Source organism: Syngnathoides biaculeatus, chromosome 3, assembly GCF_019802595.1.
Source record: "Syngnathoides biaculeatus isolate LvHL_M chromosome 3, ASM1980259v1, whole genome shotgun sequence".
In the NCBI taxonomy this organism is placed as follows: Eukaryota; Metazoa; Chordata; class Actinopteri; order Syngnathiformes; family Syngnathidae; genus Syngnathoides; species Syngnathoides biaculeatus.
Window position 1 is genome coordinate 32,487,071 of NC_084642.1, and position 20,493 is coordinate 32,507,563.

The 20,493-nt window shown below is 41.5% G+C and overlaps 1 protein-coding gene across 2 annotated transcripts in view; it reads right to left on the reverse strand.

Moving 5' to 3' along the window:
* The window catches only part of ext2 (exostosin glycosyltransferase 2), a 43,073-nt gene that overhangs the window by 18,592 nt on the left and 3,988 nt on the right, over nt 1-20,493 (reverse strand). For both annotated transcript variants that reach the window (XM_061815438.1, XM_061815439.1), the window contains exons 2-9: nt 15,239-15,581; nt 14,946-15,169; nt 9,225-9,314; nt 8,375-8,491; nt 6,787-6,982; nt 6,533-6,672; nt 6,336-6,429; nt 952-1,083 (exon numbers count right to left, since the gene is read on the reverse strand). In XM_061815438.1, coding sequence (XP_061671422.1) covers nt 952-1,083; nt 6,336-6,429; nt 6,533-6,672; nt 6,787-6,982; nt 8,375-8,491; nt 9,225-9,314; nt 14,946-15,169; nt 15,239-15,553 — 1,308 coding nt within the window. In that variant the 5' untranslated portion in view covers nt 15,554-15,581. The remainder of the gene's footprint in view (nt 1-951; nt 1,084-6,335; nt 6,430-6,532; nt 6,673-6,786; nt 6,983-8,374; nt 8,492-9,224; nt 9,315-14,945; nt 15,170-15,238; nt 15,582-20,493) is intronic.

The window sequence follows — 20,493 nt, forward strand, 5'->3', positions numbered from 1 at the left end:
TGTGTGTGTGTGTGTGTTGTAGTTTGATGAGATTGAGGTTGGACTTCTAGACCATATGCAAAGTGATGCATGGTGACAGAAATGTCATGTTGGGGCAGTTTTTCTAAAACTGGGACTTGAGTCATGACACACAATGGAGTAATTAATATCTTAAGTCTCCAAACATCAGCGTAGTCTGGCACTAAGACCTTAAGGATCTGGAAGAAAGCTGAAAAGACGATTTAGCTTGACATGACAAAGAACTAAGGCAAATAAACGATTAAAATTGATAAAGAATGGCTTCATTCGAAAAACATTTGTGGAACAGAAAATGGAAACTCAGCGGTGTGACATGATGAGGGCTGGGTACAGGAAATGCCCTGCAATAAAAGAGTATTGCAAGTATTGCGCAGTCAAGATGTTTATTGCTGTTTGACCTTGGTTTTAATTCAATTGTACGTACTTTTTCACAATCACAGTGTAAAAAAATATTGGGAATGTTTCTTAAATCACAGAAACATGGCATCCAGTCAGTGTTTATATACACACATACAGGTATACTGTCGCACACGCACATAAGCAGCACCATGGTGTGCTGGTTCAAGCATTGTCTTTACAGTTCTGAGGACCGGAGTTAAAATCCTAGCCCCACCTGCGTGGGTTTTCTCCGGGCACATCCCAAAAACATGCATTAATTGCGGTCTCTAAATTGTGATTGTTGTTTGTCTCTATGTGCCCTGTGATTGGCTGGCAGTTCAGGGGTGTACGCCGCCTCCTGCTCAATGATAGCTGGAATAGGCTCCGGCACTCCTGCGGCCCCCGTGAGGATAAGCGGCTCGGGGAAAAAAAAAAAAAAAAAAAAAAAAACATATACATACATACGTATATATATATATATAAAAACTAAAAAGCATACAGTAAGGTTACTATTCTCAAGATGCATGTCAACATCAAGACTGGATAGTTACCTACCACAACAGTTGGATTGTTCCACTGCTCGTATGTATGTGCGGCATATGGGTATATGCGGTCATTGATGATCTGGAGGGTCGTCAGGCCGATGGCCTTCATGGAGCTGAAATAAGCTTCCCAAAACCAGAGTGCCTTTAAAAAAAACAAAACTGGCATATTCAACTTGTACTATACAACAAACAAATGTGATTTGTAGGTTTCCAATTAAATACATACGTATCTTTATACATTAAATATATACACACACACACACACACACACACACACACACACACACCACACACACACACACACACAACACACACACACACACACACAGTGAAGAAAGGAAGTATTTGAAGACCCTGCTATATTGCAAGTTCTCCCACTTAGAAATCATGGAGGGGTCTGAAATTTGCAAGGTGCATGTCCACTGTGAGAGAGATAATCTAAAAAGAATAATCCACAAATCACAATGTATGATTTATTAATGTATTTGTGTGACACAGCTGCAAATAAAGTATGTGAACACCCGAGAAAACCAATGTTAATATTTGGTACAGTAGCCTTTGTTTGCAATTACAGAGGTCAAATATTTCCTGTAGTTGTTTACCAGGTTTGCACACACTGCAGGAGGGATTTTGGCCCACTTCTCCACACTTTTCTAGATCAGACAGGTTTCTGGACTGTCGCTTAGAAACACAGAGTTTCAGCTCCCTCCAAAGATTTTCTCTTGGGCTTAGGTCTGGAGACTGGCTAGACCATGCCAGAACCTCAATATGCTTCTTACGGAGAAATATCGACCTATGACATCAGCTACCACAAAATTTATGATCGAATACCTTTTAAAATGAAATCTTTTGTAGTTTGTTTTCCAGAATAAATTTAGCCTGTTAAATCAGTCCAAAAGGGTGCTCGCCAATATATTGCTGCTGAATTAAAACATTTAAAATGATTAAAAAAAACAATTTAAATAAATTATGATTAAGAGTCTCTGCTCTGTTGTTAAAAAGCAATCTGAAAGGAATTATCTAGCAGTGCTGACCAGAAATGTTGCTATTTAAGTGCTAGAGAGAAGCCCAAATACCAGTAGGATGATTAACAGTAATGTTTCTGCATTAACATTGAACAGTAAAAATGTAATTGATTAATTAATAATGGATTTGACCATATATATTGGTAATCGGTAATTGGTAATTTTATCTGTTGAGTGAGACATATATATATATATTAAGATTCCATTTTTAGACTAAAAGGAACCCCTGGAAATTCTGAATGCAGCAGTATCTCACAAAATAGTGAGGTAAAACTATTGAATCTTATCAATGTATGACATATTGCCATTTTAGTGTCTGTTTGTAGAGAGCAATTTCATGACCAATAATTGTTTCGGGGGCTTGCTAACTGAATGGAGGTCTGAAATTTAAGTACCGGTACTACTTTGAAGGTGTGCGTTTTAGTGATTTAAATTTGCATCACCTCGCCATATGTGCTTTCATTGTACTATGGTTTTTGAGAAATCTTGACCTCGATTGAAGGAGGTCAAGGTTTGCATTTTGTCATCATGGGAAGATCGTCAGAAAAATTGCCTTTGTATATAGTTCTCCTTTGCAACGCTGAATATTGTGGGTGAATTTTTATCTCGGTGTAAACAGACCGCTAAATGTATTTGGTGAGCATTTGAGGACTTTTTCTGAGCCTGACAGTTCAATATGGTGTTGCATCATATAACTAGTTAAATACATCTTTTATTTTTATGGAGCAGTGAGGAAAATACAAAAAGACTTTTTAATCTCCTTGGGGAATCCCAACACTTCATAAATCAGATGGTGATGAAAGTTTTCTTTTCTGACTGGGAGGAGGATGTAAGAAAACTGTTTTGGCCTAAGGGAATGACCCTCAGCCCTCCATTGCTGCACAAATTATTATGAGCAGGAATGAAGAGGCCCCCCCCCCCATTTGTTATGTTGCATTTCATAAACGATGTACAACTTCTACCCTTTTAACCTTCCTTATCCCTTTAAACTTTTAATAACAAACCATCAATAAAGAGGAATTCAAGAAGTAGCTTGTTTAAAAATACCTCTAAAAAGTGAATTGTACTGAAAGCAGTCCCATGACCAATTACAAAAACATATCTCACTATAAATCGGTTGCAATTTTTAATCATCATTATAGAGGCCCTAAGCACTGAGCTCAAGAACCCCCTCTCTTCTGCCATTTAAATCTTTAGAGAAAAGGTCAAAGTCATGAGCACAAACAGTTGGGAGTACAGAACTCTTTGTTTAAGTCTACTTGTCAAGTACTTGAGAGATGACTGCACCTATAGAGCAGAGCTGCTTGCCACTGAGTGAGCCGTGGCGAGAAGCAGGTAATCATTAGTGATTTGGACTTAATCAAAAACAGCCGCCAAAACACCCCAGCTCCTTATTGATGTTGTGGTCCACATTAATTAACACTCTACTTTTACCTGTGATCTCACACCCAAATGTGCAGCCTTCATTTTTGTCTCAACTCAGCATCATCAAATCTTAATTTAAATAAGCTGTGAAATTGCATGAATTGAAGCCCTTGGGGCGGCACGGTGGTGACTGCTTAGGACATCTCACTCGCAGGTCTGAAGAGTCCAGAGTTTGGCGTTTTCTGGAGTTTTCATGTTCTCCCTGTGCTTGTGTGGGTTTTCCCCAGTTTCCTCCCATGTTACAAAAGCATACATGGTAGGTTAACAAAAGACTCTAAATCAGGGGTTCCCAGACTTTTTTACCCCAAGATCTACTTTTCAAGCAGCCAGCCTCAGGTGGGTGGGGGTTTGGTGGGAAATGATGATGATCATGCTCCCAAACCGTTTTAAAGTTAATGTTATACTTAAAATACAGAATTAGCTTTTTCTGCGCTGTATTGTTTGTGCTTTCATCTTGGATCAGGCTGTGCCAACGTGGTATTTTAAAATTACACACCACCTCATTCTGCATTTTCTGCTTTGGCTTCAGACCAGACCTTTCCCACTCAAAAAAGAGAAAATCACATTGCTGCGTAACTAGCGTAACATTTATAATTATGAGTGTACGTCTTTATGAGGGTGGGGCGGGCAGGTGTAAGGTGAACTAGGAAAAGAAAGTATGGAGGAGCAGCGGTCGTTGTTGAAGAAAGTTCCGTGTGCTACCTAAAAGAAACTAGTGGCTTCTTTTCATTTTTACAGCATGTATGTGAATTGTGCCATTGGATGTAACAACCAACCATCCCTCAATCATTGGATCACATTGCAAAATGCCACAAACTGAATAGCTGTATGTTATACTTTCCTTTTGCATTGGATTATTATTTTTTTTCTTTTATGTGTAACGCAGAATATCTGACTACATCAGCGGTGCACAAGTCCGCAAGCGCGGAGTTTAGAGGGACCATTGGCTGACGCGACCCTCCCTCGCCCTCCACGACCGACCAAGACTGCCTCGTGATTGATGCATTGAGCACCCCTGGTCTAAATTGTGTGTAGATGTGAGTGTGAATTATTGTCTTTGTGCTATGAGATTGGCTGGTGACCAGTTCAGAGTCCAAACGATTTAGCTGAGATGGGTGCCCCTTCGAGACCCTGGTAAGAATAAGCAACACAGAAGATTGATGGATTGATGGAGCCCATGGAGCTGTGGTGACACGTCATCAACCTCTCGATTTATCGAACTTGTAAAATGAAACAAATCCATTTTTTCAATAAATCAGCTTCAGCATATAAAATCTGCCAAAACACCAGGGGTTCAACATTTATGTATTGGCAGTGAAATTCTCCTGTGTTCATGAAACACTATTTGGCTGGATAATTCCATGGTTCACACTGTGCTAGGTTCTGTCCTTATGGCCCAAGTGTAAACGATTTATCTTGAATGAAAAATAATTTCAAGTATTTAGCCTGCATGGATTGTTTAAGTAAAAGAACGTCAACACCCCCAAGATGACAAGACTCCTGGTAAGATCATAATCATGCCTCCAGGAAAGTATTTTGGAGGATTAATATGTATGTATAATAAACAATTCAAATTGCTAAACTAGGCCTTAAACTGTCCCCTGATTCTTATATTACTTACAAAGTTACACAACCAGTCAAATATTTAAACTGGAACAATGAATCCCAATTTCCATGGAGCTTGGACAATGGAAGTGAGCGCTTCATATCAAGACTTGTGAGCCCCCTGCTGGTAAATTGATAAATTGCATCTGGAATATAAAAACGCTCTGATTGACGTTTAGGCATATCAAATAAATAATGTAATCAATTTCTTTGCATTACCACCAGAGAGTTACCTATACACTCCAGTGTTTTGTTTGGAAGAGCGGACAGAAGTCCTTTGCCACTTTTTCACTAGAGGCATCATATCAAAATTTACAGAAGCTTAAATTGTAACTGCTATGTAAAGTCAGTACAGATGTTATGTAGTTGACAAGAATTAGTTGTTTTTAAGACTTTGGCTGGCAGCACAGAATTTATTAAGGTTCATTCTCCATTATTAACAAGGGGCTTTGGACTGCATAATCTTGCCATATTCCAGATCTTGTTAGAGATAATCTGACACCCAATTTATTTTAGCCCATGGTGTAAAAATGAGTATCAGTATATAAATGTATAATTGATACATGGATTAAAATTGATGGAAGGGGAATGAAGAGCAGAAATGTTCTTTTTTTTATTGTAGTGGATACACCAACGGAATGGAGATATCAAATTAGAAGTCTGCTATCCATTTCAAAATTTAAACAATAAACTGGAAAAAAAAATGTGGTACTATTATGCGGCGCAGCTTTCGAGTCTTGGCCTCAGAGTTCTGTGGACCGGAGTTCAAATCCCAGCCCCACCTGTGTGGAGTTTGCATGCTCTGCTCCGCGGGTTTTCTCCGGGCACTCCAGTTTCCTCCCAAATCTCAAAAACATGCATTAATTGGAGACTCCAAATTGCCCCTTGGTGTGATTTTGACTGCGACTGTTGTCTGTCTTATTATGCCTTGTGCTTGTCTGGCAACCAGTTCAGGGTGTACCCTGCATCCTGCCCAATGACAGTTGGGTTTGGCTCCGACACTCCCACAACCCTCATGACGATAAGTGGCTCAGAAAATGAATGGATAGATGTGGTACTATTATCTGTCAGAAAAGAATTGACATTTCAGGTAGGGCAACAATATGCAGTCATTTAGTTTTACCAGATCCACACCACAAATACTGTCGGGTGATAATATTTTTCATTTGTAATTTAACTGCTACTCACTGAAAACTCGGCAAAACGGAAATTTTACCAGATCCACACCACAAATACTGTCGGGTGATAATATTTTTCATTTGCAATTTAACTGCTACTCACTGAAAACTCGGCAAAACGGAAATTTTAAAAAACACTATCCAACCGCTGTAACCAGTACCTGTCTCTGCATCTCTTCCACTTGTCTATGCGGGATACTCTTCAAGATAGTGTACATCTCAGAGAGCTTCTCTTCTGGGATAACCACAGAAGCTCTGTGCCGGAGAGCACAACATAAGTGAGGTTTAAAAAAAAAAAAAAAAAACACAATGGAAATACTTTCATGCTTATTGGGAGGATGGACTAAATTACACCAACCTTTTCCAGTCAAGAACTTCAGAAAAAGGAAGAATGTAGGAATCTGCGAGGATGACTGGGACACAACCAGCTTGCAGAACATCACTAAGAGCTGCCTGACCCAAACGTGCACCCCTTAGAACCACACAAAAGGAGGATTCCTGCAGAAACATTGGGGGAGCACAATAGTTTTGTGTTTCACATTGATTATCCATCAGTGACATCTTGATGACTTTAATCTTTAGAAAGTCACATTTGTATGGAGCTGTGCTAACCTGTAGGATCTGAGGGTAGTCATACACCTGCCCCTTGTAACATCGCTTTCTAGCAGAGGCAGCTCCCTGGGAGAGGTTGCTACACTTGTCCAGAAGGAGGAGAGCCTCGCCGTTTTCCTCCTTCAGCCGTTCGAGTTCAGCCCGATACTCACGGTGAATGGCTGTTTGAGATGACAGAATGAAATAGCGGCGAGGCCTGGAGAAGTGTTGACAGCAGATTGAAACTGAGTGAATTACTGTAGTTCTGCCACTATGTCCCAAGATCACACAATTAATCCGTAATAGGTCAGGATGAAAATGAATCTTCATTTCACAGTATATTCATTAAAATGTCACAAGTGACCACATTTTTCAGCCATATGTTCAGGTTATCTGAGCAGATCTGTTCATGGTTATGCATTAAGCAGATTCCTATACAACCAGGTATGTCCTGATCAAACTTTTTCACTTCTGATCCAATACCAATATTGTAGCCTTGGGTTTTGGCTGTTGCCAGTATTGGTCTTATCTTATCAATAACCAAACATACTTGACTTATTTCTTTGTATGGAATATTGGAAAAGGCCTGAGCAAGTGACATGACTTAAATAGAAAATAATCAACAGCAACAGTAGGTATGACAAAAAAAAAAAAAAGAATGTGTACTACAATTGAATAAAATTCCCAACAATTACATTATAAAGTTCTGTAAAATAACTTCAATAAAGGTAAGACCAAAAATATGTACTTAAATTAAATTACAATGACTGCTCAAATTAAACATAAGTATATTCTTTACCTGAATGAATTAAATTAAACATGAATTAGAAAACCATAAAAAAACACCTTCAATAAATGATAAATACAAATTACTGCATATTTTTAAAGCATGAAATAAAGTTCTAGTCAGCTATATACAGTCAGTTGTATTGGAAACATCATTTGGTTTCTCCACATGTACAGAAATATAATTTTAATAACAAAAAGTAGAATTCACAAATGAATGTTAATATAATCATTTTTTGCTTGCTCATCAATGGTGTGTTTCATTCACTGTGTGCATTAAGATAGCAATTTTTGTGAACAATAACTATGAAAGGAAAAGTCCAATATATTTTGACATTCAATAGCTATTTTTTTCATGTTTTCAGTTTTCAGTGGACTTCAACTAGAATCTAAATAAATGACTAAGAAAGCAAAATTTTATCTCACTACAATTTTAGCACTTTAGCAACTTGTCATCATCACGTGGTCTCTGCATGCTGTCTGGATAGAAGTGCTGGAGTGGAGTATTGAATGGGGAGCTTGTGCAGTATAAGAGAGGTAAAGTCGGAATCTTTAGATCCAGTCCGATTTAATCTGATACTTTTTTTTTTTCTGACATTGTACATCAAACCGAGAAACCCATTAAGTACAACACAAACCATTTTGAAAAATTGGATTTTCTTTACTTTGTGTATCTATTATCATACCTCACTCCGCCAGCTATTCTGTCCAAAAGATCAGCTTGGTAGTTATCTTCAAAGGACATTGAACTTCTACAAAAACTATACTAAAATAACCACAATGAGAGGCACAGTTGCACAGTATATGGTTAACATGAGCTCACCCAGCCTGTCTCTCGGGCAGCTCAACATCAGCAGAAAGGGGGCTGTAAACTGGGATGCTGACATCATAACCTTGTCTGTATGTCCATGTCGAGAAACCACCACCAGCCAGGAGCGCTCTAAATGAAAGAAAATCAGCTTTAACTAGAACAACACTTAAAATACAATGGAATTCAACTGAATTTGGCAACAAAAATTACATGCCAAAAATTGTTCTTTTGGTTACTATCCCCTTTTAGAATGTCTGGTCAAGTGTTAGTTTGAGTGATGAGGTATTTTTGGTATTCAATTTAAATCAAAAGGCAACGGAAAAACTCTAAAATCCCTCCACACCTGGTTCTGATCAAGTTTCATGTTGAATACAATCTCTGGATGAGATCAGGAAATTCCTTTCATCTAAAGATGTTGTTCATCATCTCACATAAAACCACCAACCCTGACTTTAATGTACAGGATATCCATTTGTAGCTATTTGTAAATGTATATTTCCCCTTCTGGAAATGATTTTTTTAAATGTGTGTTCTGCTTTGACTGTGTGATCCAGCCAAAACATGAGGGTCCACACAATCAATCACTTTTTGGGTGGCCATGTGCTGTTATAAGATTTCTCAGTTAAAAAAAAAAGAATAGTTGAAGATCATCTGACGATGCCATTGGACACATCATCGTGACATGCACTTGGGTTTTTGGCTCTGGCCTCACTTGTGCATTGATTTGTTTGTGAAGCAAACAGGCTAAAGTAAAAGTTAATAATTCAATGTTTCCATTTTGTCTTTCCTCGAATGCTGCTTTGACTATGATATATATATATATATATATATAACAAGGAAAACTTGTTCACGTTCGCGTTACCTGTCTCGGGGCACATCCAAAGCAGTGTTGTAGTCTGGTGGGCCCCCTGGCAACATGTTAAAAAGTAGGTGATTCATTCCCTTGTTCCACCTAAAACATAAAAATAAAATTTAAAAAAGGCTCCTTAATCCAGTTGTTGTTTTTTTTTTTTAAAGAACGACCAATCATGAAATAGAATGACCAAGCCACAAAGATCTACCCACTACAAAAATACAAAACATATTTATTTTAAAGTATATTGCGGATTCTTTATGTGTAAATGTATGTTTGCGTGCTTTCCATAACCGCACGATCAAATATTGTACAACACAACATAGTGAATCATAAATATTTATCATAAATTATTATCCGAGTTCACGTTGATGATCACTAAACACCATACGAATGAAAATGCACACTTGGGCTGTGCCACTCACGTCAGTGGATTTGTCCAACTGCAGTGAGAAACAATCACAATCTCCGATGTCATTCCACACATCAGCCAAGGCGTCACAGCCCCGTGAAACTGTACTCCTTTACAGCTGCAGAAATTTTATTGAAGATAATATTTCCGCCTTATGGGATTGGAATAATGAGTCAGATATGCCTCTTTTACCATCTCTCCGTCTTGGGAGGATTTCTTGTTATTAACAATTATGTGATGAACCCGGAACGATGTTTCAGTGGCGGCTTTCAATGTTGAACTATATTGTGTGGAAAGTGACTGCTGTGCGGCCAATTGGGATTTTAGTTTGTTCACTTTTGTCATTCTCATCTTGTTTTTCGGCGGAATGTGAGTGTCGTATTTTCATAAACAGTTCGAAAATGCCGCGACACATTTGACTACACTGGTAAATGAGGCAAACGCACTTTGAAAAAGACATTGTAAAAAAAAGTCCGCCTCCTGTATTAAAGTGATATGTTTTTGTCTTCTTTACTTCACCATCCACTTATGTTTGATGAGATTTCTTAAGGGAAGGCTTAAAATAGGGCATGTTTTCCTGTACTGTGTTGTTGTTTGGACATGTGCATTTAGCTAATGGTCAGAAAAATATAGCTGATGTCTTTTTTTTTTTTCCCCTCTCTGCACGCCATTGCGATCGACCTCAACTGCCTAGCGATCGATGCATTGAGCACCCCTGCTATAGACCATGCAGCCCTATGGGGGAAAATGGTGCCCTACAGGGGCACAAACCAGTGGAATCTGTAGGCTGGTCCCAAGCCCGGAAAAATTCAGAGGATTGCGTCAGGAAGGGCATCTGGGGTAAAACTATCCCAATCAAATATGAACGTTCATCGAAATAATCCCATACCAGATCGGTTGTGGCCCGGGTTAACAACGCCCGCCCCCGCCCACGGCCCCGTTAACCTGCAGGCGTCGGTGGAAATTCAGCTACTGTGGGTTTAAGACAAAGAAGAGGAGGAAACCGGATTCATCGGCAGAAGAAGAAGAGGAATGTAAAGAGCCTACAACTGAGTGTGGGGACTTTGAATGTGTGGACTCAGAGGAAAACCTCAGGAGTTGGTTGACATGATGACTAGGAGAAACGTTGATATATTGTGCATCCAAGTGGAAAGGTAGTAAGGCTAGAGGTTTAGGATCAGGGTTTAAATTTTTTTACCATGGAGTGGATGGGAAGAGAAAGGGAGAGCTGGCTAAGAATGTCTTGGAGGTGAAAAGAATATCAGATCGAGTGATGAGGCTGAAATTTGAAATTGAGGGTGTTATATATAATGTAACTGGCCGCTATGCCCCACTGGTAGGATGTGACCTAGAGGTGAAAGAGAAATTCTGGAACGAACTAGATGAAGTAGTTCTGAGCATCCCTGACAGAAAGAGAGTTGTGATTGGTGTAGATTGTAATGGAATGGTTTCGTGAAGGAAACAGGGGCGATGGGGAAGTGATGGGTAAGTACGGCATCCAGGAAAGGAACTTTAAGGATCAGATGGTGGTGGACTTTGCAAAAAGGATGAAAATGGCTGTAGTGAACACTTTGTTCCAGAAGAGGCAGGAACATAGAGTTACCTAGAAGAGCGGAGATAAAAGCATGCAGGTGGATTATATTTTGTGCAGACGATGTAATCTGAAGGTTACTGTCTGTAAGGTAGTTGTAGGGGAGAGTGTAGCTCGACAGCATAGGATGGTGGTGTGTAGGATGAGTCTGGTGGTGGGTAGGAACACAAAGGTAAAGCAGAGAACCGTGTGGTGGAAGCTGAGAAAGGAAGCATGTTGTGCGGCCTTTCAGAAAGAGGTGAGACAGGCTCTTGATGGACAGCTGGAGCTCCCGGAAGACTGGACTACTACAGCCAAGGTGATAGGGCAGACAGGCAAGAGAGTACTTGGTGTGTATTCTGGTAGGAAAGGGGACAAGGAGACTTGGTGGTGGAACGCCAAAATACAGGAAAATACATGAAGAAAAAGTGGGACACTGAGGGGACTAAGGAGAGGCAAAAGGAATACACATGACATGCGACATAGGGCAAAGATAGAGGTGGTGAAGGCTAAACAAGAGGCATATGATGTACACCAGGTTGGACATGAAAGAAGGAGAAAAGGATCTTTAAGTTGGCCAGACAGATGGACAGAGATGGGAAGAGACAGAAGTAAGTATCTGCGAGCAACAGTTTGGTTTCATGCCTAGAAAGAGTACCACAAATGCATTATTTTCCTTGATGATGCTAATTGAAAAGTACAGAGAAAGTCAGAAGGAGTTACATTGTGTCTTTCTGGATCTAGAGAAAGCCTATGACAGAGTATCAAGAGAGGAACTACGGTACTGCATGACTAAGACTGGTGTGACAGAGAAATATGTCAGAATAGTACAGGACATGTATGACGGCAGCAGGACAATGGTGAGGTGTGCCTTAGGTGTGACAGAAGAATTTAAGGTGGAGTTGGGACTGCATCAGGAATCAGCTCTGAGCCCCGTCCTGTTTACGTGAATCCCTTTGGACAAAGATGTTCGCAGATGATATTGTGATATGCAGTGAAAGCAGGAAGCAGGCGGAGGAACAATTAGAAAGATGGAGGCATGCACTGGAAAGGAGAGGAATGAAGATTAGCCGAAGTAAAACAGAATATAGGTGTGTGAATGACAGGGGGGGGGGGGGGAGTGAGGCTCCAGGAGGAAGAGATAACAAGGGTGGACGATTACAAATACTTGGGGTCAACAATCCAGAGCAATCGTGAGTGTGGTAAGGAAATGAAGAAACGGGTCCAAGCAGGTTAGAACAACTGCCGGAAGGTGTCAGGTGTGTTATGTGACAGAAGAGTCTCTGCTAGGATGAAGGGCAAAGTTTTCAAAACAGTGGTGAGGCCGGCCATGATGTACGGATTACAGATTGTGGCACTGAAGTGACAACAGGAAGCACATCTGGAGGTGGCAGAGATGAAGATGTTGAGGTTCTCACGAGGGGTGAGCAGGTTGGATAGGATTAGAGATGAGCTCATTAGAGGGACAGCCGAAGTTGGATGTTTTGGAGACAAGGTTTAGCAGACTTAGATGGTCCAGAGGCGAAAGAGTGAGTACATTGGTAGAAGGGTGCTGAGGATGGAGATGCAAGGCAAAAGAGCGAGAGGAAGACTAAAGAGAAGTTCGATGGATGTTGCGAAGGAAGACATGAGGGCAGTTGGTGTTTGAGAGGAAGATGCAGGAGAAAGGCTTAGATGCTGTGGTGACCCCTAACGGGACAAGCCGAAAAGTAAGAAGACCCATCTAAAATCTCCCTTTCATAGCCAAGATTCTTCTTGAGTCAACTCAGCAATTTCTTGAATTTATATGGACTTTTGACAAATTTCAATCAGGTTTCCGAACTCATCACAGTTCGGAATCTAAATTAAAAGACCTAAATTATAAAGGGTTGAATGCTGACTGGAAATGTGTCAGTTTTGGTCTTGACGGCGTGCCTCCCACCCCCCGCCCAAAAAAAGACGTCAGCCTATCTTGTCGCTTGATTTAGGTGTGGCCAATATATCAATCGCATGCACATAAAAGCGCATTCTGGCAAGTTGGCGTCCTCTTTACGGTCTCTCTTTTGCTTTCTCCAGTCACGGCGATGCACGCAGTTCTTGGACCCTCCTGTTCAGCCTGTGTATGCTACACTTAGGTCAAATTCTTCAAAACTTTCTTCCAAATTTGACTATTATAGCTATGCGGAGGACACACAGTTATATTTAGCAGTATCTCCAGATGACTACAGTTTAATTGAGTTATTGTGCCACTGTCTAAAGCAGATAACTGGATGAGTTGAAGAAAATTTTTCAACTAAACCCCAACAAAACTGAAAAAAAATTGTTTTTGCTAATGAAGATAACAGAATTGCTGTTCGTAAATACCTGGACTCACGATCTTTAAAAACCAAAAACCAAGTCCGAAACCTTGGTGTTCTGATAGAATCAGACCTGACTTTCAACACTTAAATCAAATCAATCAGAAAAACTGCTTTTTACCATCTGAAGAACATATCTAAAGAGTCAAGGCTTGTATGTGTCAAGCAGACCAGGAAAATCTCATCCATGCTCTTATCTCGAGTAGACTTAGACTACTGTAATTGTCTTCTCACTGGACTCCCCCAAAAGCTGCAGCGCATTCAGAATAATCCAAGTCAGGTTCTGACCAGAACAAAGAGGTCAGATCATATAACTCAAATTCTAAAGTCCTTACACTGGCTTCCAGTCATCTTTAGAATATATTATAAAGTTCTGTTATTGGTCTGTAAATCACCAAATGGTTTAGATCCTGAATACATGAAAGGATCTAATGGAATACAAACCTAGTAGAGATTGACAGACTCAGAGTCCAAGACAAACATGGTGAAGCAGCATTTCGCTATTATGCTGCACACAAATGGAATAAGTTGCCAACAGATGTTATGTTAGCCCCAAGTGTGAATGTTTTCAAATCCAGGTTAAAAAGTTCTTCTCATGGTTTTTAGAGTATTTCCAATTTTTATACATTTTGCATTGTATGCTTTTCTTTTTTTAATATATAGGGTCACAGAAGTATCGGGACTTATCCCAGCTATCATCGGGCAGGAGGTGGGTACACCCTTCACTGGTTGCCAGTCAGTCAAACGGCACATAGACAGACAAGAGTCACACTCACAATCACACTTAGGGGTAATTTAGAGTCTCCAATTGTTGCATGTTTATAGGATGCAGGATGAAACCACAGTTCCCAGAGAAACCCCACACAAGCACAAGAAGAACATGCAAAGTCCACACAGGCAGTTCTGGGATTTGGGACTAACCCTGACCAAACCTCAGAACTGTGAAGCCAACGATCTAACCAGTTGCTCCACTGTGCCACCACATGCAAATAATAAATAATAAATGTCACTCTTCTTGTGAACACTGGTCCCCTACCAACCATGCCATGGACACAGGGTGACCGCACACAAAATATTTTTTTGATCATCAGAATCAAAATTTGTATTTATTTTTCTTTTTTGGGAGAGGTTTGGGGGAATCAGGTGCAACTACCTATGCATTGCTCATCTTGGCCCCCTTTATATGGTGGAAAATGTTAGCTAGCAAAAATGAGTATGACAAACATGTTCGCAGAGTTTCTTCAAATAGTGACCTGATCAAATAATAAGAATAAAGTAAAGTAAGTAAAGTAAGATCCAGTTAAGAGACCATATCAAGAGTCCATGCAGTGAGGATAACTGGCTTAGAAAATGGATGGATGGTTGGATGGATATTTATTTGTTACAATTGCTTGTTTTTGTGAGACATTTACCTGGGTAGCATTGCCAGAGCCTGAGCGGTCTCTCTGATTCGCAAGGAGTTCTGATTCAGGAGATCGGTTGAGGGAATAAAAAGACAAGCCCTGTTGACATCATCCGTATAAAAGTCGCTGTCCGAAATGGCGCTAAGAAGGTTGTTATATTCGCGAGAAAGTCCTGTGCTGCTGATCGGTACCCCAAGTTCATCAACAAATCTTTGTAACGGGTAGATGTAAACCTAAAAAAAAGAAAAAAATTGTTCATCAAGTAATACTGACACATACATGTGGTTAAAGGAGGTTATTACCTTAATTCGATTCTTGGGGTTGTAGCCACATCTATACACATCAAAACAAGTGTGCATGCGACAGCTGAGGTCTCCTCTTTCAGGAATGGGACTGGAGACAGGGAGGCGCACCAGAGGAGCATCATGAACACTGCGTTTGTCTACAGTCCAGTCAGCTGTGGACTCAATGGAGTGAGGCCAGAACTGAAACATCCCAGTGGCAATGAGGCCGAGCAACACCACAGAGAAGAGAGTGATGTAGTATATACGGTGCTTGGTTTTCATCCGTGGGATAAGAGCAGGTCCCCGGGAGCTGTATTTACCGGAGGCATACATGGTTGGCTCCTGCCTGCCCACTGAGCCGCTGTAATGATAAATAAAGACCACATATGCAGCATAAAAAAGAATTATTCATTTGTTTGCGCAAGTGTAGTTGGCATATGCCTTCTGCCTGCCCTGCTGTGTACACATTTTTACCGACATTAAAATTACATTTTTAAAAGTGCAGCCAAACAACTAACAAGATTCAGCCTTTAAGCTTCCAGACGCTGTGGGCCTGTTCTTAAACGCTCTCAAAATCCCACCTCCCCAAAACTTTTGTGCCCCCTCACAGCTCCTCCTAGGCACAAAGTCCTAAGCACAAACAGGTCACAGTATGGCATGGCAGCAATCTCTACGTCTCTGTTAAAATTCACCAGTCTGTTAATCGACAGGATAAAGGCTCGTCAGCTGCACCGTGTGGCGAGGAGGGGGGTGGGGTGGGGAATTTCATACAGGCATAGCTACTGTGGTGCACTGAGGTTCAGCCTTTGGTGGCCACACCCGGGTGATTTTCTTTTTTGAATTCCCCTCCTCCTCCTCTTCTCATGTGTCTGATGGCCGTTGTGCTGGACTTTCGGCAACTCTGGATGCAAGAGGCAGCAGATCCTGTCCACTTACTGCCTCGTGGGACAACACGTGTGGAGCCAGATGGCAGAGACAACACAGCGCAAATAATACAAAACACACTACATTTCACTGTAATCGGTCCAGTTGCCGCTATAGTTTGATGGCCACTTGTAAATTACACCGGAAGTAATGAGTCGAATTAATGAATGAGGAATTGGCAATTCTGCCAGATGGCCATTGCATGAAATAACAGCACTGTGCTTATATAGTTGGGGAGAGCCTCATAGTATAAAGTATCTTCCACCCCTGTGAGATTTTTAGCCTCACCCAAGAACAAAATGTCGTAAAATTAAGCTCTACAATGGAGTACTATATTAATCTGTCTTTTCAGATTTTCAACATTTATCGTAGTTTCTCGAGTATAATGTGTCTTTAAGTACAATGTGCACCACCAATTTGCTGTTATCCATATGATCAAAATATTCGGAATTATCTGTATTTATATTTTGTTAGGTTTGAACTTCTATTCTTTTTCAAAAAACTGTCTGTACATCATTAATAATCATCATTGTGCATGTACCGATGTAGCGGTAATCTATAACTCAGAGCAGGCCACAGGACAAGCTTGTCCTGGTTCCTGTAATTGTCAAAAGAGAATCCCTCAACCAACTAAAATAAATGCTCACTGATGGCATTACATTTTATTAATACTTTTGATAACAGATATTACAGTCTTAAAAATAATTATTAACTGTCACAAACCTCCGGTGTGGGGGCGGGCCCAAATGCAGGACTTCGAGGCAGAGGCCGAATGTTCAATGTGGTTTATTCCAGAAACTAGTTCATACAAGGCAGAGGTACAGAAACGCTAGGAAGGATCCAAAAGACATACAGCAAAGTTTTGATGACTCTGAAGCAAACTAACTGAAGAGGACAGGAACAAACAAAAGGGCACAGAATTGCTGTGACTAGGATTACTCTAATTTACGCGTAGAAGCGGAGAGTCCCACAGGAAGTGAATGCAACTCACTAACGCAAGGCAATGAACTGGCAAATTCTAGTGCCCAAAACGCCAACTTAAATATCTGTCTAATTACAGTCCCAAAGTGAAAGAGCTGTGAGCGGTGACAGGTGTCACCCCCCAGACCAGTGGCGTGGCCACACCCCTCTTGGCCGTGGCCAAGTTTTGCTCATGACAGAGACCCCCCACCCCTTTAGGCGCAGATCACAGATGCGACTAACCCAAAAAACAGAACAAAAAACATGATCAGGGGAGGGTAGAAGGGGGCCCGAGGGAAGGGCACAAACCTCCCAATCCTAGTCTGTCTGGTGGCTGTCCAGGCCACCCAAAGCGAGGCGTCTGGCCGAGCAGGTCAGGAGGTAGGACACACCAAGCACCAGGGTCCCCACGGGGTGACTCGGGCTGACGTTCTCGCGGAGGAACCCAAGGTGAAGCAGGAACCAGACGGGATCAGACGATGGCTCTGGATGAAGACCGTCCAGGACATGGTCGTGAGGTGGCCGGGGATCAGTCGCCGCTGAGGCTAGGTCATGATGGGGCCGTGGATTGGTCGCCGCCGAGGCTAGGTCATGAGGTGGCCGGGGATCGGTTGCCGCCAAGGCTTGGTCGGGGGGTAGCCGTGGACTGGTCACCATCGAAGCAGGAGAGGGAGGTAGCAGCCGTCGAGACAGGACGTGAGGAGGCCGCGGGGTGGTCGCCGTCGAGACAGGGGGTCTGTGAGGACCTTAAATTCGGCACCCTGACGCTCCATTTCTGCCCGCATTTCGCGATAGAAGATCTCGTGATCCTCAAGTAGCTGCACCTCAGGAGTTGCGGACCCCTCCTCACTCTGAGCTGGAAGTTTTCCCATCAGCCCCGGGTTCGCTGGCTACGTTGTTGCTGGTGAGGTGTGAATGAACAATGGCGGTGTCTTGGTCGCCGCAGAGCGGGAGGCAAAAGGGGGCATCCTGCTTGGGTGTCTCCTCTGGCCACCACGCGGAGGACTAAAGTAGATGGCCAAAAGGGTTCCCCAAAAAGGATTAGAGGAAGAGGACTTGGACTCACAAGGCAAAAGCACCCAGGAGCTGGGGGTGCGCGTCGGCGAAACAAACTCATCGAGACTCATCACTGGGAGGGAAAATTCAAATTCATTGTCCAAGTCGGAATCAGGCAGCTGGTCATATAAATTGAAGTCTTCCTCATAATCTGAAAAATCTGAGCCAAAAGGATATGCGGTGGTGAACGGGTCGTGGTTGGCACGTAGTCATGATGCACAGGCGGTGCGGGTGACCAGGCAGGAGAGGACGATATAACGGAGCCCACCCAAATAGAAGATGCTTGGTCCTTGGGCGGGCGGCATCCCCAGCGACGTGCTCGGCAATGCCTCGCCTTGCCCAGTGGGTCCTGTTCTGGACATGAACACTCTTTAACTTGAACATGTTTGGTTTTAAATTAAATATTTGTGCAGAAAACATTAGTGCATAGTGCAAGTTTATCCTCTACATTACACATCCATGGACACACACTGTAGCTATTTTTTGGTGCATCGCTGTCAATCTCATCATTGATGACTTAGTACAGCTCCGGTGCCTCTTCACCTGTTCATCTTGAACATCCCATCTTGCTCCCACCGCATGTTATGCATAGCGTTTGTGAGGAAACATTTTTTCCAATCCCAAGAGTTTGGGTTACGCAGTGCAGCTTCTCTACCTCCATCCGGCTCCAACCTGTAGCAGCTTTCCACAGCGTCTAGTGGCTATCAAAACAATGTCAGCTCAAACTACGTAGAAACGAGCGGAATGGGCACATAAAAAAAAGTGAGCATTCCAATTGTGTGCTCTACCCTGTTGTTTTTTTTTTATGTACTCATTACACTTGTACTACCTAGTATGAGCTCACGTTGTTTTGATAACAACTTGAAGCCATTGGGCTTTCGTTGTTTTGGTCTGCTGCGCTGCTTCCGGGTTCCTCGTGTCAGTGATGACACATTTCTTTTAAAAGCGGCTGCACAACTAGTCGTTGTAGATGACATTTTTTGTCATCGTTTAAGTTAAAACCAACTCATGGGCAGTCGTTTCTGATCTTTGGTGCAGGAGCGACAAATAGGCTACGCTCACGATCGTAAAATGCGAAGCTCCCCCGAGGAGGTCAGAGAGCTCAAGTTGGTGGTGCACATTACCATAATATACAAATGTGTAACATAAGACATTGAACATCATATCGAAATGCATATGTACACCTTTTATACCTGTATACGACTAAACAATGTGATTGTATTTTTTATTTTTCATCCATACCTAAATATAATGCGCTCCATTAACTTTTTAAAAATATTTTTGTAAGAAATTGCACATTATTTTCGTGAAATTACGTTAACTTCACACATATTGAATGTATTGAGAGACGAATGAAAGATAGGGATGGAACGGTGGTGCAGCTTGGAAAGCGTTCTCCCCGTGCCTGCATGGGTTTTCTCCGGGTACTCCGGTTACCTCCCATATCCCAAAAAAACATGCAATACTAATTGGACACTCTAAATTTCCCCTAGGTGTGATTGTGAGTGTGGTTGTTTGTCTCCATGTGCCCTGCGATTGGCTGGCAACCAGTTCAGGGTGTACCCTGCCTCCTACCCGTTGACAGCTGGGATAGGCTCCAGCACTCCCAGCGACCCTCGTGAGTATAAGTGACAAAGAAAATGGATGGATGGAATACACAATATGATCGTTCATTATTTAGGTGCATACCTTTACCCTAAAAAATTCCAAGTTCAACTAAGTAAACAACTAGAAGTGAAACTAAATTGAGTTCAGATTTGCATCATGGCATGCAAGGGCGCTTTCATAGAATGGATATCGTATCCATTCTAAAATATTTATATTTCTTGTTTTTGTAAATGATTGAAACGCATGAATTCGACAACAATTATTAACATTATGTTTCGTTGTCAGTAAATAATACAGACATTTTTTCAAGTATTTACTTCTGAACTCTCACCACTAAGCCCGTGAACGATCCCTTTGACCACTGTGAGCAACATCAGATGTATGGATTGTGGTCAGATCAGTATCATCCATTGAAGGTACATGACTCATTAAAGATTCAGATTACAGCACGTAGATTCCCATCAGAACATTTTTAAGAACAATTTTTTGTTTTTGCAAACCTACAATGAAAATGTCAACACACAAAAAATACATTGCTAACTAAATCAAGCCAACTATTAAGTATAACTTTGAAAGATCTGTTCCAACTTTGTTTCATTTATTTCTTTTAGCCCAAAATGATATCCCTGTCTGTTTCTCTTGGTGTAAAACTGAACTGTGGCTTGCAGAATACCTTTAGCAATGCACGTTGAAAGCTGAATGATGCTCCCAAACAGTTTTAAGGT